This window comes from Lampetra planeri, chromosome 43, assembly GCF_965212315.1.
Source record: "Lampetra planeri chromosome 43, kcLamPlan1.2.h2, whole genome shotgun sequence".
Taxonomy (NCBI): Eukaryota; Metazoa; Chordata; class Hyperoartia; order Petromyzontiformes; family Petromyzontidae; genus Lampetra; species Lampetra planeri.
The window spans coordinates 5,707,813-5,733,844 of record NC_136149.1 but is presented as its reverse complement, the minus strand read 5'-3'; the positions used below and the strand labels follow the sequence as shown (position 1 = coordinate 5,733,844).

At 45.5% G+C, this 26,032-nt stretch overlaps 2 protein-coding genes across 4 annotated transcripts in view; both read right to left on the bottom strand.

The window, feature by feature from the left end:
* Positions 1–8,971, bottom strand: part of LOC144732627 (inactive ubiquitin carboxyl-terminal hydrolase MINDY-4B-like) — a 34,107-nt gene extending 25,136 nt beyond the window's left edge. The window contains 3 exon segments of the mRNA XM_078614126.1: positions 2,357–2,405; positions 3,381–3,520; positions 8,875–8,971. Of these exon segments, the coding sequence (XP_078470252.1) occupies positions 2,357–2,405; positions 3,381–3,475 (144 nt within the window). The 5' untranslated portion in view covers positions 3,476–3,520; positions 8,875–8,971.
* Positions 8,972–13,882: 4,911 nt separating this feature from the next.
* LOC144732631 (uncharacterized) overlaps positions 13,883–26,032 on the bottom strand; it is a 56,983-nt gene continuing 44,833 nt past the window's right edge. For all 3 annotated transcript variants that reach the window (XM_078614133.1, XM_078614132.1, XM_078614134.1), the window contains 5 exons: positions 25,908–26,003; positions 20,025–20,105; positions 18,628–18,710; positions 17,825–17,913; positions 13,883–16,531 (listed from right to left, as the gene is read on the bottom strand). In XM_078614133.1, the coding sequence (XP_078470259.1) occupies positions 16,378–16,531; positions 17,825–17,913; positions 18,628–18,710; positions 20,025–20,105; positions 25,908–26,003 (503 nt within the window). In that variant the 3' untranslated portion in view covers positions 13,883–16,377. The remainder of the gene's footprint in view (positions 16,532–17,824; positions 17,914–18,627; positions 18,711–20,024; positions 20,106–25,907; positions 26,004–26,032) is intronic.

The following is a 26,032-nucleotide window of genomic DNA, read 5'->3' as shown; positions in this document are numbered from 1 at the left end:
ATTCCCTTATCAAAACACTACACCATAGTCTCCGACCAGCACCACCTCGGCAGTGAGCTGGAGCACGTACACCAAGCCCTCAGGATGAATGGATATTCTGACCGTACAATCCGCAAAGCTGTAGCCCCAACCATGGGGAGACAACCATCTGAGGACCCAATCAAAACCATACCTTTACCATACATTGCAGGGGTTACCAAAACGATTTCTAAAATCTTAAACAAACACAAGATCCAGGTTCGTTTTAACATAGTACACACAATCCGCGATTTGATCTCTTGTGTAAAGGATGTGATTCTTGACATGCAATACCCTGGTGTCTACAAACTAAGTTGTGGCTGAAGCAACAGTTACATTGGGAAAACGAAACGACATGTCTCGAACCACGTTCGTGAACGCAAGGCAGATCTGAAACACGGTAGGACCAATACCTCTGCCTTTGCTGATCATTGTTTTAACGCAGTGGGCTCACACGAAATTGACTTTTCCAAGACGAAGGTACTCTGCAAACCCACCGGCTACCTTCAGAGATGTGTTCATGAGGCCATCCAGATATATAAATACAGACACAACTTCAACCGAGAGGATGGGTACAAACTGAGCAATCGTTGGAAGGACGTTATTAACCAGGTGAAGTCTTAACTGACTGTGATGTTTCCATCCTACCTGCCTACGTCAGCTGTTATTTGTGACTCTCTGTGTGTGTCTCTCTCTCTCTGTGCCTCTCTCTCAACATGTGTATCTTTTACTCTTAAGAGGTTTGCCATTGGCACACCAACCGGTGGCTGGGCCGTCTCACATTGACATGCTAATCTCTCACATTTACATTTACGTAAAACATTCCTTCTCTAGCTCCACCCACTTACCCATGGGTTGGTCCCACCAAAATCCTACATAAACTCTTGTTGCCGCAGTCCTCCTGCTGTGTTTGTTTCACACTTGATGACGATTGCCTGTGTTGCGATCGAAACGTCGTGATCTATTATCTTTTCTACCTACGTGACTTTACCGAAAGAACCAAAGAGGCAAGTAAATATTGCTTCTCTACAGTGAAACACTGATTCAATGTTTGGTTCACGCAGATCAAATGTTTGTTTTTTATCAGCTAGCAAGAAACACCTCTGGCTCCGCTTGAACAGGGTTTCATGACGTCTCTTTGAATGTTTACATTGCCTGCGTTGCTCGTTGTGTCTGTTTAACTTCAGGTATTTGGTGTGTCTAACTGGTTGATGTGTCTAACTGGTTGATCTGTGTGTGTGTTACTATTTGCAAATGAGTTTCCCCATCTCCACGTGCTCGTACCCGATGTATATACATTCATAATCAACGTTTTTGGGTTAGATCGCGTTATTTATAAATGTGTCGTAACCCTCCACCACTCGACACGGCCAATCAGCAAAAAAGTGTCACGTTGACAAAAGACAAATAGTTCACTGCTTTAGCCCACCGGTGTGTTGAAGAGTGAATCCACAACATTTACATTTTTTGAGTAGTACGACGTTTCGCTGGTAATTGCATCCAGCATCATCGGGAAATTCGCCAGAATGGTGAGGCTCTGCTCTTGCTCCCCGTCTTAAATAGAGCAGCAGCAGGGTGACGTCATCATATATATAAATATATAAATAACGCGACCTAACCCAAAAACGTTGATTATGAATAATATTGGTCGCGAAAGCCTACGTGTTAACCCGATGTATATAAAGGTTGCCAATAAATCTGTTACCTAAATAGCTGGAAACCGTTTCTGCAGTGGGTGAAGACTTAGCTCCTCACACTGCGGGTTACATCTTCAGCTCAATGAAACGCCTATTTGGACATTGACAAACAACACGCATATACGTGTGTGTGTGTAACGTCTTTCGCACCGTACGTAGCCAACCTTGCAAATCAGATGGGCGGGGGTGGGGAGGACAATAATCTAAACACAAAACGCAGTTCTAATAAGTATAACCCGTAAAAACAATGTTTTTCACAATAAATCCTTTATATGCGTGGCGGCTAGAGTCCTCTCGTCCTCTGGCTTGAGATGGCTGCCACCTATGGGTCAGATGATTGCATTGCACCATTAAGCAATTGGTAATTAAATATAATATTTTTGTCCTAAAAAGTGTAAAATTTTGGAAAAAAATGTTCACGAACATTAATTGTCACGCACAACGAATCTGTGTGGAAAATGTCACCTCGATTGGATCACGGGAAGTGGGTTAAAAAACGACCGAAAGATTTGCACGGTCCTAAGCAAGCAAGCGAACTTAATATAAAGGATTTAAAAAAGTGTCCCGTATTAGTGCGCAATGCATGAGAGTGTTAAATAAAATGCCTGCTTCAACGTCGAACAGCCAATTTCTGCATTCACCTCGGTCCCAACTGCTTCGTCTTCTGCGAGATCGTCCTTGGGGCTGGGTCTGCAAGACAAATAGTGCGCATTTCACACGGGGCAATGTGAGTCGGTCATCTTTCACGGACACTACAAGTCTCTCTCGTCGACAACTTCAGCAGCGGCGTGGTGAATATCTGAAATGGAACATTGCTGTTTTTTTTTAAATCAACCGTACCTCCGATTAGCACGGTTGACTACGTACGGTGCGAAATAAGTTAAACATACATTCTGTGCAAACTCGATTTGAAGCTTTCGTGACTGCAGGAATCCATACTCTTTGGTTCTTTCGGTAAAGTCACGTAGGTAGAAAATGAATAGATCACACGACGTTTCGATCGCAACACAAGCTTCCATCATCAGGTGGGAAAGCATGCTTGTGTTGCGCCCGAAACGTCGTGATTTATTTTATTTTATACCTACGTGACTTTACCAAAAGAACCAAAGAGTACACTGTGCAAAATTGAAAACTAATGGATTGTATCTTCTTGGTTCTTTCGGTAAAGTCACGTAGAATGGAAATAATAATAAAATAAAAATAAAATATTATAAAATAGTTCTCACGTTTCGGCCACAACGCAAGCAGCCGTCCTCAGGTGGAGAACAGACGCTGTCTTCTCGACAGACCTGTTCTCCTCCTGAGGACGGCTGCTTGCGTTGTGGCCGGAACGTCGTGAGAATTATTTTATTAGATTTTTTTTTTAATTATTTCTATTCTACGTGACTTTACCAAAAGAACCAAGAAGATGAATCCCTGCAGTCACGAAAGCTTTTAATCGAAATTTAATGGATTGTACTTCATGCATGCTAAGTGTTGTACATTCGTGCATATGTTATCACAGCACATGGAACGCGCTTCGAGATGCCTTGATGGTCGTGATATGCTCTTATTACAAATGTATAAAGTGAAGACGGATGCATGCATCCAGCAGTGGATAGATTGCGACTGACGAAGACGGCTCCAGCGTAAACGTGAATTGGCGATCGTTCGCGATGCGTTTACCCCTGCGCTTGGAAGATGCCCTTCCATTTGCTGAGCTCCACGATCTGCGCCAAGATCTTCCTGCTCTCCTCTTCCCTCTCCTCTTCGCTTGACATTTCCGACTTTCACGGCTGCCTCCAACCCCCAGGCGACTCAACCAGCTAACGCCGGGGATCGTACAACAACATTTAAAATTGGTATAAATTAAATAGAAACACAAATCTAGTATACTTAGAAATGTAATGTAATACTACTAGATAGGGTGTTGACTGTTATGTTATCCGACTCTCTGTTGTATTACATTACATTTCTAAGTATACTAGATTTGTGTTTCCATTTAATTTATACCTGATGATTATTGCTTGTGTTGCAATCGAAACGTCGTATGCTAGTATTTAATTTAATTTATTATTTTATCTTTATACGTGACTTTACCGAAAGAACCAAAGAATAATTCCTGCAGTCACGAAAGCTCCAAATTAAGATTTAAAATTGAATCGAGTACTTTTTCGTAGTTTTTATGTTTCTGAAATACGTTGTTATTAAATTGTACCGTTTGAATGTTGAAAACGGAGAAGCACATTCATCTATATTATCATCCTCAGGCATGATCTATCTACGGCTGGACGAAAGCCTCCCCAAGTCGTTTCCATCCCTCACAGTCATGAATGTCAATGGAAATTACGACTGGCCTCTCCCGACTATAAAGAGGCACTTCAGGGGTGTAAATGGCCATCCAAGCACTCGCCAAGCAAGGCCGAAATAAAACAAAAATTCTGAAATTATAGTCCACACATACAAAATGTAAAATAAACGAAAATAAAATTGTATTATTATTATTTATTTGTATTTTATTTTTATTTAAAATTAACTAAAAATAAAAATACTGATTTAAAGCTTTCGTGACTGCTGTGGATTTCACACCTGATGATGATTGCTTGTGTTGCAGTCGAAACGTCGTGAGAATTTTTATTGTTTTATATTTATATTACTTTATTATTTGTCTTCTACGTGACTTTACCGAAAGAACCAAGAATATAAGAAATAAATACATTTATTTATTTGCATTATATATATTTTATTTCACCTACGTGACTTTACCGAAAGAACCAAAGAATATGGATCCTTGCAGTCACAAAAACTTCAAATATAGAATCCACACATACAGTATATATATAGGTAATGTATATAAACACGGGAGTTGAGCCGTGGACGTGATTAGCACACCGCGCTATTACCCCAGCGAGCTGAGTTCGATACCTGGTTCTGGATAATGATATCTGAACCGGTCCTTAGTTCGCAAACCCCCCACGAGCCAGGGTGGTGAAGTATGGTTAAAAAAAAACCCGCAGCCGATACAGCACGGGGGAGGCCTTCATCCACCAGTTGGATAGACAGACGAAATTAAAATAATGATCACACATGAAGTATTGGAATGACGGCAGGAAACCACTTGACGGGTAGCACACTTTTTATTAAACCTTGACTTGTCACGATACAACGTGTGGTCACTATTCCTCTGACTACACACACTTCACTTGACACGTGTAGTTACTATGCCTCTGACTACACACACTTCACTTGACACGTGTAGTTACTAATCAACGATTTTTGGGTTTAGATCGCGTTATTTATAAATGTGTCGTAACCCTCCACCACCCGACACGGCCAATCAGTAAAAAAGTGTCACGTTGACAAAAGACAAATAGTTCACTGCTTTAGCCCACCGGTGTGTTGAAGCGTGAAACCACAACATTTACAATTTTTGAGTAGTACGACGTTTCGCTGGTAATTGCATCCAGCATCATCGGGCAATTCGCCAGAATGGTGAGGCTCTGCTGTGTCTCCCGTTCTTATATAGAGCAGCAGCAGGGTGACGTCATCATTAACTCATTAACTCATCAGGTGCAAAGATTTGAGGGGGGGGGGTTATTGTAATTATATACTTGATTAGTAATAAGGCTATTGTTACGATGCGAGTTGTAGATTAGTAATCATTTGGAATGTGTTCTATTGTGATTATGCTACATTAATAATCAGTTAGTGCTTGTTTCCCTTATAAGGAATTGTAATGCATCTTATTTAATAATACGCTTCCAGGCCGCACTAAGCCTGTAGCTGTCTGAGCGATTAAAGTTATTTCTGTTTCTCTCAATCTCAATGGATTCTCTAATTAGTCTTTGCCAGTAGTAACTAGTTTTACACAACACTTCAACGTTGTCAAAATCAATTGAGTGTCCCTGTTGGCAAGCATGTTCTGCCACTGCCGACAGTTGTGTTTGCGATAGTTTAATATTTCTCTGGTGTTCTTTTAGTCTTACACTAACGTTACGCCCTGTCTGTCCAATATAGCATCTGCCACATACACAATTAATCCGATATACACCTTCTGTTGATAATTTAGGTAATTCGTCTTTAGTGCACGTTACTAGTTGTTGAATTTTGTGTACTGTACCAAATCTTACTGTAATGTTTTGCTTTTGCAAAACACGGGCTAATTTGTCAGTTACTCCTGAGATAAATGGTATTTTTATTGTTTTAATAATCTGATCGCTTTCAGCAGTGTTGCTTTGCGATCGTGATTTGGCATTTAGTGCTCTGTTAATTTGAGCATTATTGTAGCCATTCTGTCTTAGTGCTTCTTAAACATGTTTAATCTCTCTCACTAGACTTTCATCATCTGACACTGTTTTAGCCCGATGTATGAGCGTCTTGATAAGAGAGGATTTCTGAGCTGGGTGATGATGCGATTTTGCATTCAGATAGGCATCAGTGTGCGTTTGCTTTCTGTAAACGCTGTGTGTTATTTTACCATTTAGGCCATGCCCAAGTAAAATATCCAGGAACGGGAGTGTGTTATTCACCTCCATTTCCATGGTGAACTGAATGGCCGGGTTTTGTGCATTGAGATGATTTAGAAAATCGTTAAGTGTATCTTTACCATGTGGCCAGACAACCAAAGTGTCATCCACATATCTAAACCAAAAGGATGGTTTTAATGTGCTCGAGGCAAGTGCTCTGGTTTCAAAGTTTTCCATGTACAAATTTGCTATAGCAGGAGATAAAGGAGAGCCCATTGCTGCTCCCTCCCTTTGTTTAAAGAATTCACCTCTCCATAAGAAGTAAGTGTTATTTAAACAATGGTCAGCGAGTTTTGGAATATCTTTTGGTAAATCTGTATTCTTTACCAGTGTATCAAGTAATTTAAGCAACTCGCTCACTGGAACCTTAGTGAATAGCGAAATCACATCAAAACTCACCAAAATATCATTAGGGTTAAGTTTAATATCTTTGATCATATTCACAAGATGTTCTGAATTTCTTATGAATGATGATGTCCTACCGATGTAGGGCTGTATTTGTTTAGTTACATATTTTGCTAATTTATATGTGGCAGAGCCAATTATACTGACTATGGGTCGTAAAGGGATGCCGATTTTATGGATCTTTGGTAGCCCATACAGTCTAGGTGGTTTTGAAGCCCTTGGCTTAATTAGGAATTGCTCATTTTTTGGGATTAATGAATTTGCAATGATTGCAGTAGTCTTACGTTCCAGAGTATTAGTTGGATCTCGTTTAATTTTAATGTAGGTACTTTCCTCTAATAAATCTTTAATTTTATTATCATAATCGGCTCGTGACATCACTACAGTAGTGCGGCCCTTATCAGCTGCTAGGATTTGAATATCTTTATTTAGACGAAGCTCTCTTAAGGCTTTTGCCTCGTTCGAGCTAATATTTACTTTCGGTACTTTACTATTCTCAATTATTTTGGCAACCTCGTGTCTAGTCATCTCTGCCTCATTATGTGGAAGGAGTCTTACTGCTGATTCTACCTCAGCAATTGTCTCATCCACTGGAATTGTGCGTGGGGTAACGGCAAAGTTAAGGCCTTTAGAAAGGACAGAAATCATGTCAGTGGTTAAATCAGTGTTAGTCAAGTTCATTACGGTTTTGTTTTTAAGTTTGTTCGTTTTTAATAGGGATTTGTTTATTGTAAAGTCTAGAAAATTTGTTAATTTGGTTAGCATTTGTTAGATTAAACACATTATCAGCCGATTGTTGTGTTATAGTATCGATTATATTCCAATCATGCATGGACACACTATTGCTTATATTTAAATGTAAATGCTTTAGCGATTCAGAAATGCTGGATAATTCACTCCTGTTGTGTTGTATTCTCTCTATTAACAATAATTCGCTAGCTTTGTGTAGTATTTTGTCAGCTTTAGAAGACTTTATGTGATGTGTTATTTTAACTGCGTTTGGTATTACCTTCGAATCTCTGCATCTTTTGAGGAACGCCAATGAAGATATCAATTTCATCCGCTTAATGCCCGATGATGCTGGATGCAATTACCAGCGAAACGTCGTACTCAAATTGTAAATGTTGTGGTTTCACGCTTCAACACACCGGTGGGCTAAAGCAGTGAACTATTTGTCTTTTGTCAACGTGACACTTTTTTACTGATTGGCCGTGTCGGGTGGTAGAGGGTTACGACACATTTATAAATAACGCGATCTAAACCCAAAAATCGTTGATTATGAACAATATTGGTCGCGAAAGCCTACGTGTTAAACGTGTAGTTACTATGGCTCACACTGCACTCCGCCCCGTAACGTCCGTGGAGCCTACAGGCCCACCCCAGCTTGGGCGTGGGCCACAACCTCTGAGTCCCAAGGGCCGGCCCTCTCACGGACGCTTGGCCCCGGGTCCCAGGGTTCCGCCTCTGGGTCACACAGAGCCCCGGCCCCTACAGGACAGCGGGACTAGGTACCGCAGGGCCCTATCTCTTCCTCCTCCGTCTTCAGTCTTCGCTGGTCACTCGCTACCCGTGCGCCTGTGCGCACCACCTTATATAGCCCCCGCTCACGGGAGACGGAGCGTATGCGGACCTCGACGTGAGCATCCCCCTTAGTTGACCAATCCCCGCGCGCTTGCCCCAGGATCCCATCGCTGTCAGCGCGCGTCACTGATACCCAACCAATCACTGCCTCATAACCCCCGACCCCGCGCTGACCCCTGATCCTTCACCGTCAGCGCGCGTCACCAACACACACAGCCAATCACTACGCGCTGGCACACGATCCCTACCCCAGCGCGTATCACCACTACACATACAATAATTATCATCATCATTATTTCATTTTCTTGGTTCTTTCGGTAAAGTCACGTAGAAGGGAAGTAATAAAATAATAAAAGTAAAACATAATAAAATAATTCTCACGACGTTTCGGTCACAACGCAAGCAGCCATCCTTGTGGCCGAAACGTCGTGAGAATTATTTTATTATGTTTTATTTTTATTATTGTATTACTTCCCTTCTACGTGACTTTACCGAAAGAACCAAGAAGATGAATCCCTGCAGTCACGAAAGCTTTAAATCGAAATCATTATTTCAGTTGATATCTGACAAACGCACGAATTACTAAGACGTCTTATTTTGCTGGCTGAACGGTGTTTAGACTACGGACACTCTCTCTGTGCCGTGTCAGCCTCACCTCGTCGTCTTACCTCCTGTGCGTGGCCGTGTGGGCTGCGTGTGGCTGTTACAGCGCCGCGCGTCTCTTTATAAACACAGCCCGACCTGTGTTTAGACAGTGTGTGGTGGTGGTAGCAGTGGGGGAAAGGTAAGTGAGAGAGGTGGGAGCTACCACGTGCGTGGCTTGTTGATGGGTTACCTGGGCAACTCGCAGCCCGTGACTTGGCCTTCAAACTTTATAGATCCCTCGCTGCTGCAATTTGCTTCTAATTGAAACATGTCATTGCCCGATGCCGCCCATGAAAATAAACATTTCTGAGAACGGGGAGGCACATCAAACGAGTGCCGTAAATATATCGCCAATTGCTACACCAAAATCAATAGAGATCCTATCAACCGCCTGGTTGGGGGCCGTTCATAAATGACGTCACGCGATTTTGGACGATTTTTGACCCCCCCACACCTCGTCACACAGCGTCACAAAATGTCAGACCCCCCCTCTCAAATATGACGTTACAAAGCTCTGCCCCCTCCCCCCAAAACCATATTTCCATTTCGCTTTAAACTATTGTCATTCTAGTGCGTATTTAATGTGGCGCTGCACTCTGATGTTGTAAAAAACATTTATTAAAAAGCAGAGGTGTGGACTCGAGTCATGTGACTTGGACTCGAGTCAGACTCGAGTCATGAATTTGATGACTTGCGACTCGACTTGGACTTGCATAACAATGACTTTGTCCCACCTATGAGATGTGGACTCGAGTCATATGACTTGGACTCGAGTCAGACTCGAGTCATGAATTTGATGACTTGCGACTCGACTTGGACTTGCATAACAATGACTTTGTCCCACCTCTGTTAAAAAGTCTATTTAATTAAGTAGAACGTGTTGCCTATATTTATTTAAAGTTGCGCATTTTGATGTGACGTCAGATTTCTCAACCCCCCCTCCTCGTCACACATCGTCACAAATATCTGACCCCACCCCCCTAGGTGCGTGACGTAATTTATGGACGGACCCTTACGAAAACCAACAATGTCATCACTAACTCGACTTCTCTAATCGAACCAACCAAGCTGCTTTCTCTAAAACCTTCTGCTGGTCGACCACCCAGATTTAATGGCCTTCCAAAAATCCATAAAGAAGGTACACCACTCCGTCCCATTGTCTCCACCATTAACTCACCCACCTACAAACTGGCACGATTTCTGTCTGAGAACCGGCTTCCGTTCACTGGCATGACCACCTCAGCTGTACTTAACTCAGCTCACTTGGTTTATCTAATCAAAGACATCTCACTGTTTCCAGATGATTTGCTTGTCAGTTTCGATGTAGTCTCTCTGTTCACTACGGTACCAGTGCCTGACACCATTGCGATGATTGAAGACTTGGTCCAACAGGGACGGAATACTGATGTGCAAACTTTGGTGAGGCACTGCCTTACCAACACCGACTTCACCTGGAATCGTACATTCTACAAATAAGAGGAAGGTACCCAAATGGGTTCTCCCTTAACGCCAGTGGTAGTGAATGTTTTCATGGAGACATTCACCTTCCGTCCTTCCTTATGGAAGAGATACGCAGATGACACGTTCGTCATCTGGCCACATGGACAGCCAGCTCTAAACCAATTATTCAACCACATCAATGCCATACACCCAACCATAAAATTCACCGTGAAAGTGGAAAAGGATGGCAAGTTACCATTCCTAGATGTTTTCATCGAGAAGAGACTTGATGGCTAGTTGGGACATTCTGTCTACAGGAAATCCACCCACACGGATGCCTATCTAAAGCCTGACTCCCATCACCATCCAGCCCAGAAGAATTCCCTCATCAAAACACTACACCATAGGGCCCATTGCATCTCCGACCAGCACCACCTAGCCAGTGAGTTGGAGCATGTACACCAAGCCCTCAGGATGAATGGATATTCTGACCGTACAATCCGCAAAGCTGTCTCCCCAGCCATGGGGAGACAACCATCTGAGGATCCAATCAAAACCATCACTTTGCCATACATAGCAGGGGTTACCAAATATATTTCCAAAATCTTAAACAAACGCAATATTCAGGTTCGTTTCAACATGGTACACAAAATCCGTGATTTGATCCCATCTGTAAAGGATGTGATTCCTGTCATGCAATACCCTGGTGACTACAAACTAAGTTGTGGCTGCGGCAGCAGTTACATTGGGGGAACGAAATGACATGTCTCGGACCGTGTTCGCGAACACAAGGCAGATCTGAAACACGATAGGACCAATACCTCTGCCGTTGCTAATCATTGTTTTAACGCTGTGGGCTCACACGAAATAGATTTTTTCCAAGACGATGGTACTCTGCAAACCCACCGGCTATCATCAAAGATTTGTTCATGAAGCCATCCGGATATATAAACACAGACACAACTTCAAACGAGAGGATGGGTATAAACTGAGCAATCATTGTGTAATGGTGTTATTGGGCCAAGATGCACCATTCCCATGCGGTAGCCGGCAATACCGGCCTCATGCCAATAGGGGGCAACAGAGGGGCTGAGCCCCAGAGCTGACAGTCTATGGGCCATAGGGTCCAACGGTTACCCTATAAAACAGTATGTAAAAGGGGCAGACCCCAGACCTCAGATGAGGGGCTGGAGGATGACATCATCCCTGGATCCTTCTCGAAGGTTCGAGAAGGAAGGTGTGGCCGGGGCGGAGCGAGCCACGGTTCTGTATAGACAAGAAGCCTGAAGATTGAAGAGCCCCAAGGGCAGGGCCGTACCCCTGGCAAGGGTTGGCTCCGGCTTGTATACCAGTGAAGATTCAAGCTTCACTCACGGAGGACTTGTAGATTAGCCAGTGAAAGGCATAGTAGTCTGGAGAGTAACCTCCATCGTGTATCGGGTGTGAGGGGCCGTTACCTCTCTGTGTTAAGTGATAATTGTTAAATTAAAACTGTGTTGCCTCAGAAAAGCCTTCTTCTAGTTATTCAACCCACTACAACTGGCGTCAGAAGTGGCCACATCTACGACTATGGAAACTAGAAGAAAAATTTGTACCCGAAGCAAAGAAGAAGATGACGACTCCGTTCCAGCAGGGGCAGCGAGCCCTGCAGAGGACGGCGAGGTGCTGCCAGCTGGCCAGGAGCCGGCTCAGCCATCGGGAGGATCACCGACATCGGGGGGGTGCGCTCCCGACCTGCGCACTCCCGCCTCGCCGAGTTGCACCATGCCGCGGCCTCCAAATAAATAAATCACGGGGGCCGACGGCGTGGGTGGAGGATGGAGCGGGCCCACTACTAACGCCATTCCCGCCACCGGGCCAACATAAAATTTTAAACTTCCTGCCACAAAGGGAGTTTCCGCCGGAAACGGAAGTCTGATGCACCACGGGAGCAGTCCGGACCAATCAGGGAGCGCTGCGTCAGCGGCGATGCGACCAACACCGGAAGCCGCAATCTTACCACCTGTCCACGGCGCTGATTTCAAAGAAGAGCGACCACCAACGGGGCGGGCGCCGTCGTTCCAGCAGTGGCTGCCAGTATTAAAAGAATTCTCAGCGGCGGGGGGCGACTGGGCCACGTTCCAGCACCGATTCCTCGCTCACCAAGAAATGGCGGGCTCGTCCGAGGCAGAGGCGCTACGGGCGCTTCCGGCGGCCTTGGACGATGATGCCCTCGCCCCCCTCATCACCGCACCGAAGGCAGAACGCTCTACACTCCAGCAGGTGCTTCGCCACATGTCCACGATCTACGGGCCGCCTTCGGACATCCGCCACCGCTTCGCTGATCGTCGAAAGGGTGAGGCGGAGTCTCCCCTCTTGTTCCGCAGGGCTCTACTGGCCCCGATGAAAGCCACTTTCGGGCGGATGGACGGTGAGGGCATCGACGCCCTTGTATTAGAAAAACTTTAGCAACTGGCACGGGAGTTACGCATCGTCATCCTCTCCAGGGGCCTACCCTGGCTCCTCCCCCCTCTACCAGTATATATATTCAAGGTCGGGTCTCTTGGGATTTCTCTTTACTTGATACAGCAATCGTGCTGTGACGGTTCCACCTGAAGACGGAAGCTTGTGTTGCCTCCGAAACGTCGTGATTTATTATTTTATTTCTATTATTTCTTCTATTATGTTTATTATTTATATTTTATTATACATTTTTTACCTACGTGACTTCTACCGAAAAAAAACCTAAGAGTATAGATCAGGGGTGTGGAACATCCGGCCTGCGGGCAGTATAAGGCCCCGAAATCATTTGGTCTGGCCCTGCCAAGGCAACTGCAGGCAAGACTCGAAATTCAATAAATCTAGGAGCAAACCTGGAAAAGCAGTTGCGAGTAGCAACATCAATACCAGCTAATATCACACGCCTCGCCAAAGAGAAGCAGTTCCAGCCATCACTTTAGGGGTGAGTTAATTAAATGTTTGACCAAATATAACAGGCTCATTTTTAAGTTGATAATTTTGTATGGCCCGTGAATGATGTTATAAATATCCAAATGGCCCTTGGCAGAAAAAAGGTTCCCCATCCCTGCTGTAGATGATGAAGAAATGTGCTCCCTGCGCGCCGCAAGAAACATCCATGTGCACATGCTGCTGCAGCGGGAGCCGAATCTCGCTGCGTGCTCAATGACTGCGGAGAACTGCGGATCACCGGACACAACACACGAAGAGGCCTTCGCGACAACTCGGCCTGCGGGGTGGAGGTTCAACGACGGGACTCCAGTCAGCGGGGACAAGCTCACCCACGGCCGGTCACGTCCACCCCCAAGCCGATCCACCTCGTTCCTTATGATGGACCAGCGACACGGACGCATGCAAAAACGAAGCGTTTTTCATGACTTTTAATGCCCAACGCACCCACACATGCACTGCGCCGACCACTTATCTTAACTCCCGCTGGATCGCCGCGGTTGGTGGATGTCGCCTGTTATTGACCGCGGGATGGGGGTATAGCCGTTCGCGATTGTATATTTGTGTACATAGTGTGTATTTGTACAGGTGGGCTGGGGTATTGATTTGGGGGTTCATCAAAAGTTATTAACGAGGCACACGGGGTTCGATTTTTGTTGTTAGAACACTTTATTCAGATACAGTAATTGATGACAGCCTGGACAGCTGAGTGCTACGAAGGGGGGGGGGGGTGTAATGGTGTTATTGGGCCAAGATGCGCCGTTCCCATGCGGTACGTGACTTTACCGAAAGAACCAAAGAGTATGGATTCATGCAGTTACAAAAGCTTCAAATCAAGATTGTTTATTTGGAGTTTGCATGTTCTCCCCTTCGTGGCGTGGATTTTTCACCAGGTCCTCCGGTTTTTCCCTCCACATTTAGAAACCTGCGTTTAGGGCATTTGGCTGCAATACATTTTCACATGATAAACCACTTCGCTATCATCTGTGGCCAGGTCGCTTCTGAAAAAGTGCTATAAAACTCAGCAGGCCTTACCTGCCAAAATAAAAATAGTTTAGTTCAGAGTGGGCAGAGTGATATCTAAGATTTCACTTCCAATTTCACCATTACCGTGGTGACCTATGTGACGAATCGGTTGCATTCTTTCAATTGCAGAGGATGCATGTTTTGGCCAATAACGGTGTGAAATGTTTAACGTGGCACTAGACGTAAGATTGGTGTAAAAAAACCATCAAGTTTTTAATTTAAGAAACAAAAACTATCTTGCTCCATCCCATAAGTACTCAGATATAAATCTAGATAAGGTATAATTTTCCCCAATGCATTCTCAAATTAGAATATTTTCTTGGGGTTTCTTAATAAAAAAAACATAAATGTAACATTATTGTACGATTAACATATAGTTTACAGGCATGTGTATAGTTCATTGGCATATTGAGGTCACCCTTGAAAAAGAGGCAATGTTTCATGTCTCTGAGTTTGTTTAACCCCCTGGTTAATTGAAGAGGATATAATAAAAACATCCGTCAATCCACTGCGGGATGAAGAAACTCCCATGCTGTATCGGTCACGGGAGTTGTTTGGTCACACAAGTTGGTGTGGACGGATGAAAGGTGTGTTGATCACAATACAACACAAACGTTTGTGTCGTGATCAAAACGTCGTAGTTTTTTGTTTATTTCATTTTTATTCATTTGAACCTATCGACGTGACTTTACCGAAAGATACAAAGAATATGAATTCCTGCAGTCACGAAAGCTTTAAGTCAAGATTTGGTTCAGCTATCGCTCGCCACTTATGTTGGCCATGGCCTGGAATCGAACTCAGGTTCACCGTGCTCATATCGCAACGTGCTAACCACTGCGCAATTGTCACTCCACCATGCAGTCGTGACCTGCGATTAGCTCCGAGCCGTTACAAACAGTTAAATCACAATTGCATTGGAAAATAAAAAGCCTCCATCTAGGCTCTGTGCTTCATTAATTAAACTGCCGACAAAGCTGGTAACTCAATACCCAATACAGCCACACACAACTGCTTGCCCGCCCCACTCTGCGGTGCAATGGCTGCATGGAGCAGTGGGGATGTTTAGTGTGAGCAGGAGGTGCACTGCTCACCAACCTCAAGCTCCAAAACCGTTATTCCTCAGCCAAGGTCATTTCCAGATTGGAAATTTTTTTTCGGAAACTTGTTCGTACGTTGAAAAAAATTATTTCTCCCCCCCCCCCCCCTCGAGCTAGCCAGCTGGCTCAGCGGAGAAGCAAGCGGACCACAATCGGAAGGCCGCGAGTTAAAATCCTGGTTAGTGGATGGCTCGGCCACATCAGCTCTCCGGCGTGGATAAAATATATTTCGCATTGTGGGGAAGTCAACAGCAGTTGTGGGACGATGTATACCCTGTGCAGTACTACCCCGGTTTACGCTGGGCATGTGTTCCCTGAAATGTCCGACGACGAATATCGAAATTAAGTAAAAAGCAAGGAGTTGAGGCAATGCAATTCAGGTAGTGGTGGTGATAATAAAGTGACGACGTATTTGTGAAACCACGTAGAAGGGGGAGATGCAAATCGGGGTATTACTGCGCTGCAAATAAAAAAAAACATTTTGGCGGGGACCCTTAAAAAAAACAGATCTCTATAGCGAATAAAAAAATAAAATTGCACGCCCCAAGCTAAAAAAATGTACAGCGTGCAAGGCAATGCTGATTTGTTAGCGGAGTCTCCACGCCGTGCGGAAACATCACTTGCCAGACAATCCCAGTACATTACTATATTTGTATAGTAACTACTGCAGTATTGGATTGTGCATTCCATAATTGGCTTGTGATTTAGGTTGGTTTCAGTCGTGCTCTTTTGCCCTTTTCTTTCATACTGATTTTTATATTTCTACAATATGAAATACAATGTAAATCACATTGTGAGCTGTAAATGGGTACGTTTTGGTCTTCACAGAAATGACGGGGGTTTTCACGACCAAAATGGAAAAATCGTACTGGGAAACATCGCCTTTGACCCAACGCGATGTTTCGAGGGCACGCTTTGCACCACACACACGCACGCTCACACAAAAACGTCAGGTGCGCCGGGATTTGTAACGGCGCTGTAACGAGCACGACAAACTGTGGACGTCGTGAGAACGACTCAGTTCGACGAAGGGTGGCGGGGATCAGACGTGGCGTTGGGAGCGATCGTCGGTTGCGGGGGTGATGGTGCAGCGGTAGCCACCGATGAATCGGTGGAAGCGCCCTGGCGGCAGCTGTAGTCCCACGTCAGCTCCTCGCCCGCGCGCACGAACCTGGGGCGGCACAAGTCGCGTTACCCGGCGACGTCGCGAGCGGACGTCACCGCACGGCGCCGCGTCACTCGAGCACAATGCTGCCAGCTGTCGTCACAGCAGGACGGAGCGGTAGATCAGTGGTGAGCTAGGTGGGGGATCTTTGTCGTGCGTGTCACAGTACCTCGATCATACCTCACGGAATCTGATCACTAATGAAACCACGTTGAGCTCATGCCACAGTGTCTGATCGTACATTAAAGCACCTGATCGCATCTCGCTGTGACACAGCACCTGGCTAATATCAGCATCTGACTGCATATTACAGCAGCTGAAACTCACGTGACAGCACTTGATCAAAGGTCACATCACCTGATTGTACATCAAAGCAGTTGAACAGGCATCACTCCGCATGATCGTACATCGAAACACCTGAGCATGTCAGAGCATCTAAACTTCACGTCAGTATCCCATGTGACATGTGATATCACAGCACCTGCTTTTACATCACAGTACCTGAACGCAAGCCAATACATGCCACAACACAAAGCGCCTCCGCTTGCTAACACGCAGTTCAACTCTGGTCATCCATGCAGCAGCGGCTTCTGGCTAACCATTGAACAAAGACGGTCACTGCATCGAGTGCTTTCATATGCGCTTCTGCGGCCGTCTGGAATGCTCTTCCTTCCGATATTGGGAAGCCACTGGAGCCGTGCACTTTTAAATCTGAATTGAAAATAATTTCTTTAGAACAGTTTCTTGTGTTTAGTTTGTTGTACTTCTGCACTGCACCTCCGATTAGGGCGGTTGGCTACGTACAGTGCGAAAGAAGTTAAATCATACATACAACTCCAAATGGACAGGTGAGTCAACGAGTTTAACACGCAGGCTTTCGTGACCAATATTAAAGGCTTTTTGGGTTAGATTGTGTAAATATAAATGTGTCGCACCACCCGACACAGTCAACTAGTAAGGTTTGTCATGTTAACAAAGCGTGCCTATTAGTTACCACTTCAGCACACCCGGTGTTTAGGGAGAGTAAACCCACGAGATTTGCAATCTGAGTACGCCGTTTCGCTGGCGATTACAACCAGCGTCAGTCATCGGGCGATTCGTCAGGATTGTGAAGAAGTCTTCCCGTGTGGGTCACCGAGCAAACGCGAACGTTCAACAAGACCACCGGGGCTCGCTTGACACCACCACGCACCGACATTGAACGCAGCCGCGCTCGCCAAGACACCGACACACGGCGGTACGGGCTCGTTGACGCGCCGTTGGGAACCGCTGGGAACCGCCGCCACGCTCTGCGCTCACCTGTGGGTAAAGAGCGCGAGCCAGGGGAACCGCGGGTCGTGCGTGTCCACAAACACCTCCTGGATGAACATGTTGGGGCTGGAGCTGTGCTGTGAGCCCGACCGGCAAGTCCCAACACACGCGCGCACACGGACAGAGACATATATATTGACATTGATTTGGCGCATAAGTGCCGAAGGATCCCACAGCAGTCTTGCGTTCTTGAGGACAGTCCCCAGCTCTGAAACTGGCTCCAGGTCAAGCTCTCAGATCTCATCCTTAACCTTTGCCTTGGGGTCCTCAGGACACTGTTTGTTTCAAACTGGTCACGTGTAATTAAGATGGAAAATGTTCATGCATTGCCTCTGTCCAACTGACTTTAGCGGGGGGGGGGGGGGGGATCATGATAACTCTCGTAACGATGAACCATCAACTCTAAACTTTAGCGTAGAGTTCTGTTGCTACTCGGGACGTAGCCTTGAGTAAACTGGGCAAATTGATCAAAGGGATGCTCTAAAACCTTGATAATCAGCGCTGAAACGGTTATCCCAAAAACGATGACGCGACGCCATCTCCTTCGCTCCCGATGACGCTCAGCGACGCCATCTCGCGACGTCACGGCCGGCCTTGACGCTCGCCTCGACATTAAAATGCTCCGAGCCTCAGCCTCGGCTTGGCCTCGTGGGTCTCGGCGGCATTTGAATCCAAGTTTTCACGGCGACTTCGGAATTCGCTCTGCGACGTCATCTTCCTAGCGGGGCTCTTTGTCTGGGGCAACCTGAGACACGGCCGAGACGAGCGGCCGCCCTGCGCCGCGTACTCACGTTCATGAACCTCCCCACGCTCCCCTCCCTCGTGTCCAGCTGATATCCAAAATGCTCTCCCTCCGACTCGGAGCTCAGACTCTCTGCGGGGAAAACAGAACACTCGGATCAGTTTTTCACCGATATTCGCCAATCCGGTGTGACATTCAATAAACTGTCCGGAAAAGCAATACGCACCCCAGAATTGAACCCAGTGCAGACGTCGCAATCGGGTTTTGATTCCTTACCCGTACCCGTACCCGGCCGCACCAGGGTCGCAAACGGGTACCCGTACCCAGCCGGGTACGGGTACGGGTTACCCGTACCCTACCCATACCCGTACCCTACCCGATACCCGGCCGGGTACGGGTAGCCGGGTATCGGGTAGGGTACGGGTATCAGGTACCCGATTGCGACCTCTGGGATGAAGCCATGTTGCAGGCGCGGGTGGGTTGATTCTAGGAACTTGAATTGTGAGAAGAGACAAGACGTTGGGAAATGAGTGACAAACGGTTACTCACCAGTGACTCACGGCCGTACCCGGCCGCACTAGGGTCGCAAACGGGTACCCGTACCCGGCCGGGTACGGGTAGCCGGGTATCGGGTAGGGTACGGGTATCGGGTACCCGATTGCGACCTCTGACCCAGTGCACAAGCATCTGCTGCCCTCTATTGCCCACTAAGTAGCCTCACAGCCCGATGCCAAACTGTGTGTGCACAGTGGTCGCCTATGCAAACATCCAGACTGAACCTTGCTTAGTTTCCGTCATGTGATCACATTGAGCACATTCCAGGTGATTTGCTAAGGCCCACTGAGCCATACAGCTCTTTTTCAAAAGCGACCTGGCCACAAATGATAGCTCAATTAAGTGGCTTATCACGTGGACATTAATAGCAGCCAAATACTCTGAACCCATGTTTCTCAATGTGGAGGGAAAACCTGGAAGACCCGGAAAAAATTTTTCACGCGACCAAGGAGAGAACATGCAAATTCCAAATATGCAAGTGTCAGGGTTGGTATCTAATCCCCGACTTCCTGTATACTAGGCAAGGTAGTTAACACCTCGACACTGCGGCGCCCCAAGCAACACAATTGCCCACGGCACACAAATTACATTGCCATAGCATCTGCAGCCACATTCAAAGGCGCCGTCCAGAAAGAGTGGACAAATCTAGAATTTTGAGACAAAGAGGCAGCCAGTTAAAGGCGGAGAAGGAGAGGAACGTCTTGAGCCTGGACTTGGAACAGAGTCGTGGAGTCGATAGCACGGGCAGCCGAGTGAAGGCAGTTGCGGACCACGAGCAGCGAAGAGAATGAGCTACTTCCCCTACTGAGAGAAGGTAGACTTGGGGCATCAACAGAAGCCAGCGAGACCGAAGCATCGGAACCCGGAGTGCCGTGCACCTTCCCGTCTCACCTCGGCATCCCTTGGAAGATGACACCGCAACTCCCAAGATCCTTCTAACACCGGGGCCAGCCACTCCACGTCCAGGCATTGCTGTGGCCACACACACGTATACAGGACAGGTAAATTTCGATTTAAAGCTTTCGTGACTGCAGGGATTCATCTTCTTGGTTCTTTCGGTAAAGTCACGTAGAAGGGAAGTAATAAAATAATACAAATAATTCTCACGACGTTTCGGCCACAACGCAGGACGGCTGCTTGCGTTGTGGCCGAAACGTCGTGAGAATTATTTTTATTTTTATTATTTTATTACTTCCCTTCTACGTGACTTTACCGAAAGAACCAAGAAGATACAGGACAGGCACTTACGTACAAAGTAGAGCCCCCTTTTTTTGGTTACCACAGCCGACTCTCTGTGTTGCATTACGTTACATTTCCAAAAGATTTGCTAAATTTCGTTTTCTCAAACTATTTCTCTCTCTAAAATTTAGCAGGCTATCATAGGGCCATTCGATCTTCCTTCCCTCGGTCGCTTCGGGGTGGATTCATTGACATGCTAATTCCTCTGCTCCAGCAGCTGCCCCAGCAGACCCCCCTCTCTCTCTCTCTGCCCACCCCCCCCCCTCTCTCTATTTAAGGCCATGACACAGAGGCATTGGGTCTCTCTGTGTCTATGTTGTGTGTCTCTCTCTGTGTGTCTCTGTGTTGCATCTCTCTGCTTGTGTCTGTCTGTGTGTGTCTGTGTGACTCTCTCTCTGTGTCTCTGTGTTGTGTGTCTCTCTCTCTGTGTGTCTCTGTGTTGTCTCTCTCTGCTTGTGTGTCTGTCTGTGTGTGTCTCTGTGTTGTGTGTCTCTCTCTCTGTGTCTCTGTGTTGTCTCTCTCTGCTTGTGTGTTTGTCTGTGTCTATGTTGCGTGTCTCTCTCTGTGTGTCTCTGTGTGTGTCTCTCTGCTTGTGTGTCTGTCTGTGTGTCTCTGTGTCTGTGTTTTGTCTCTCTCTCAAATTTAGTTCTACCTGGTGACGGTTGCTTGTATTGCAACCGAAACGTCGTACTCTATTATTTAATACATTTTCTTTCTACGTGACTTTACCGAAAGAACCAAAGAGTACCACTGCTTGATGAGGGCCTTCTTGGCTCCGTGCGGGTCGTGGGGGCTAAGAGTGGGGGCGGCACGTGCCTGCTATGCATACCGTTAAAAAATAGTGGACGGTAAAACATCATAGCAATGACGATAATAATCATCTATTTATATAAAAGTGAGTAGTTTCGTGCGTATGTGCGTGTGTCACAGGGTACCCGCCGCCAAAATGTAGCACTGTTTCATTCCGGCCTTTTGCTTGGCCAAAATAAAATGTACAATCGGCGATGTCAACACGAATAGATCGCAACACAAGCGTTCGTCATCAGGAAGAGGGAAGCTTGTGTTGTGATCGAAACGTCGTAATTTTTAGTTATTTATTTAGTTATTTTCTTTGAACCTATCTAACGTGAATTTACCGAAAGACCCAAAGAATATCTATCACCTACGTGACTTTGATTCGACGACAGACACTTATTATCTTCTTAAAATACCCTCACCATTTACTGCACAGAACTCAGCTACAGCACATGGTGAGGGTATGTAACAACATTACACACACGTGTGCTATATCTGAGCTGTATACAGTCGATAGTGTGACGTGTAATGTTATGAACAAGCTCATCCCTTTGGCCCGGATAACGCCCCCCGCCCCCAGCTAGTAGTAATTAAAACAGACTATTAGTACAACGATGGAGATGCGTTACGACGACCCCATTGTAAGTCGAAAATATCGTAAGTCGAAGATGGCCTAGCCTACCCAGGAGTCTTACAGAATGGTGATAATTTAGCAAAACAGAACAATTTACAGTACCGTACTGTATAAACTATATACTGTATGTATTTATTAATTACAATACTGTATTGTACAGTAAAATGTAAGTAAAAAACAAGGTAAATTCTTAGCCTACCTATATGAACTGTAATTTAATAGAAAGGCGGGAGATGCGTACATCCCGGCAGCGTCCCAACGTACAGCATCGTACCTCGTACGCTGCTGCGTTTGCCTGCCGCGCGAAATTTAAAATATTTTACAATTTTGTCGTATCGCTATCGCCATCGTAAGATCGAAATATTGTAAGTTTGACCATCGTAACTCGGGGACTATCTGTATATATGAATTGCATTCGCGTATAAAAGTATTGTTTACTGAATATTGTATCGTCATGAATTTAAATAAGAGTCAATTTATGTACATCGCACTGCACGCGCACACACAATTATTGCACGTGTACTGCCCTTTTGTTAATCCACTGCTGGATGAGGGCCTGCCCGTGCCTCGGGGGGTTATTTGACCGTACTTTACCACACTGGGCAGCACAGGTCCTTGAAGGAGTGGTCAATAATGGATATTTTTTCACTGCCCTCTGCTGACAACGCAACCCCACAGCAGCCTTAAGCACAGTGGTCACCTGTCCCAGCACGATCCAGGCTATATCGCCTGCTTACCTTCGGAGATCGAGGACTTTAAGGGTGATTTTTTGGTCATCTGCCATTTCGTTCACAATTACATCACTGTTACATTGTTTTTATAGCTTTATTGTGGTGATTTCGAAAACGTTTTGGTTTAGCCATATTTGTTTGTTGTAGTACAGAGTTATACTAATAACTTTAATCTAAATTGTCTTATGGTTCATCTTATTGGTTCTTTCGGTAAAGTCACGTAGAAGGGAAGTAATAAAATAATAAAAATAAAACATAATAAAACAATTCTCCCGACGTTTCGGCCACAACGCAAGCAGCCGTCCTCAGGCGAAGAATGAAACACCACCAAGCTTGGAGCGTATATTTAAGCTGGGTTAGAGGGGGGGAGGTGGGAAGAAGAGCGCCTAGACAAAATAATTTGCATATCAAGAGGAATTCAGCATATGGAAAATGCGTAGGAGGTGGGCTGGGGGGGTTCCAAATCAATACTATGCCCGTGCATTATGCAGGATTAGCAGCATCAAAGGGGGGGGGGAGGGGGGTAGCATTAACAACGGAAAGGAATGTTAATAGTATGTAGCTGCAGTTACTAAACAACCACGTAAAAAACTAAAGTATAAACTGCATAACAAACTAAAGTATAAACTGCATAGCATCATCAGTATACTTACTATATTCTACAATAAGCTGAGTTACTAACAGTAAGTAATACATACAAAATTCTACGTTGTAAAAATTATATAATATGCTTCCATCTAAACTTTATTCTCTTACATCACACGCGTCTATACCGTACTATATACTGCCATAGACAAACCCAACATTAAATTACATACTGTATTGCTATAAACCACCCTATACCTTATACATTTTAATATAACACTATGTATTATTCTACCCACCCTAATGTGTATCGAAATGGTTTATTATGTCCTTCCAGTGATTGCTAAGCCAGAATCCATCTTCTCGGTTAAAATTGTCTCTGTGTTTGTATATGTGGATCGCCTCATGAACGAATCTCTCATGATAGCCAGATGGCTTGCAGAGAACCTCTGTCTTGGAGAAGTCAATGTCATGTGAGCCCACTGAGTTGTAACAGTGATCTGCCACGGCTGAGGTGTTTGTCCTACCGTGTTTCAGGTCAGCTTTATGTTCACGGATGCGGTCCGAGACATGTCGTTTGGTTTCCCCAATGTAACTGCTACCACAGAGGCAACTTAGTTTGTAGACACCAGGGTACTGTATGTCTGGAACCACATCTTTTACAGACGGTACCAGATCACGGATTTTATGTACTGTGTTGAATCGGACCTGGATCTTGTGTTTAATCAGGATTTTGGAGATCTTTTTTGTGACCCCAGCAATGTAGGGTAAGGTGATGGTCTTGAAAGGCTCCTCAACAGGATCCTTCTTGATGGTTGGAGTGATGGCTTTGCGGATTGTGTAGTCGGAGTAACCATTAGCCTTAAGAGCTTGGCGTACGTGTTTGAGTTCACTGGAAATGTGTTCATGGTCGGAGATGCATTGGGCTCTATGATATAGAGTCTTGATGAGGGAATTCTTCTGGGATGGATGGTGGTGGGAATCCGGTTTTAGATAAGCATCCGTATGGGTGGTTTTCCTGTAGACAGAGTGGCTCATTGAACCATCAGGTCTCCTTTTGATTAGGACATCCAAAAAGGGTAGCTTGCCATCATTTTCGACTTCCATGGTGAATCTGATGGCTGGGTGGATGGAATTGATGTGGTCGAGAAATTGGTCTAGAGCAGGCCGGCCATGTGGCCAGATGACAAAAGTGTCGTCTACGTACCTCTTCCATAAGGTCGGGCGTAGAGTGGCAGCAGTTACATTGGGGAAACCAAACGACATGTCTCGGACCGCATCCGTGAACATAAAGCTGACCTGAAACACGGTAGGACAAACACCTCAGCCGTGGCAGATCACTGTTACAACTCAGTGGGCTCACATGACATTGACTTCTCCAAGACAGAGGTTCTCTGCAAGCCATCTGGCTATCATGAGAGATTCGTTCATGAGGCGATCCACATATACAAACACAGAGACAATTTTAACCGAGAAGATGGATTCTGGCTTAGCAATCACTGGAAGGACGTAATAAACCATTTCGATACACATTAGGGTGGGTAGAATAATACATAGTGTTATATTAAAATGTATAAGGTATAGGGTGGTTTATAGCAATACAGTATGTAATTTAATGTTGGGTTTGTCTATGGCAGTATATAGTACGGTATAGACGCGTGTGATGTAAGAGAATAAAGTTTAGATGGAAGCATATTATATAATTTTTACAACGTAGAATTTTGTATGTATTACTTACTGTTAGTAACTCAGCTTATTGTAGAATATAGTAAGTATACTGATGATGCTATGCAGTTTATACTTTAGTTTGTTATGCAGTTTATACTTTAGTTTTTTACGTGGTTGTTTAGTAACTGCAGCTACATACTATTAACATTCCTTTCCTTTGTTAATGCTACCCCCCTCCCCCCCCCCCTTTGATGCTGCTAATCCTGCATAATGCACGGGCATAGTATTGATTTGGAACCCCCCCAGCCCACCTCCTACGCATTTTCCATATGCTGAATTCCTCTTGATATGCAAATTATTTTGTCTAGGCGCTCTTCTTCCCACCTCCCCCCCTCTAACCCAGCTTAAATATACGCTCCAAGCTTGGTGGTGTTTCATTCTTCGCCTGAGGACGGCTGCTTGCGTTGTGGCCGAAACGTCGTGAGAATTGTTTTATTATGTTTTATTTTTATTATTTTATTACTTCCCTTCTACGTGACTTTACCGAAAGAACCAAGAAGATGAATCCCTGCAGTCACGAAAGCTTTAAATCGAAAAATGTCTTATGGTTGTTATGTTTGACTTGCATCCCACTGTGATTTTTGCACACGGCATTGATATACGGTGCTTTTTCTGGAAGACTTTGCTGTTTTTTCCTGGATTTTTATGTTGCGCGAAGTCAATTTAAGATGTTCCTTGTTCATGTTTTTGTTTGTTGCGGTTGCACCCGATTCAAGAGCCGCATGGCTCACAGGGCTACACCTAATACATGAACTGAACTGAACATTTAATAAACGGTCCTGCCGTTGATGTTTTAGTCAGGGCACTCAGGTTAATGACCCCCGGCTGTTTTTCTCTAAAAGCGAAACGCGGGGTACTTCAACACGAGCTCGACAAAGAGCAACATATAATGAGCAATGTCTCATTCTAGCAAAGTGGCAGCTATTGGCATAACCATCGAGTGTGGGCAGGCGGTGCAACTGCACCGGGTACCACGGGGCTGGATGAGTCCCAGCCCAGGCCGACCACGTTACGTAACAGCGTCGTGCGTACGTGTGCGTGCGCACGTCTGGATATGCGCACCCTCTGCTGCTGCTGCTGATGCTCCTGCGACGTCGTGACCACCGTCTTTGGGTGACGCCGACCCCTGCCGCGTCGCGTGACTCTCTTCCATGACCCCTGCATGCGCCGAGCCGGTGGATCGAACA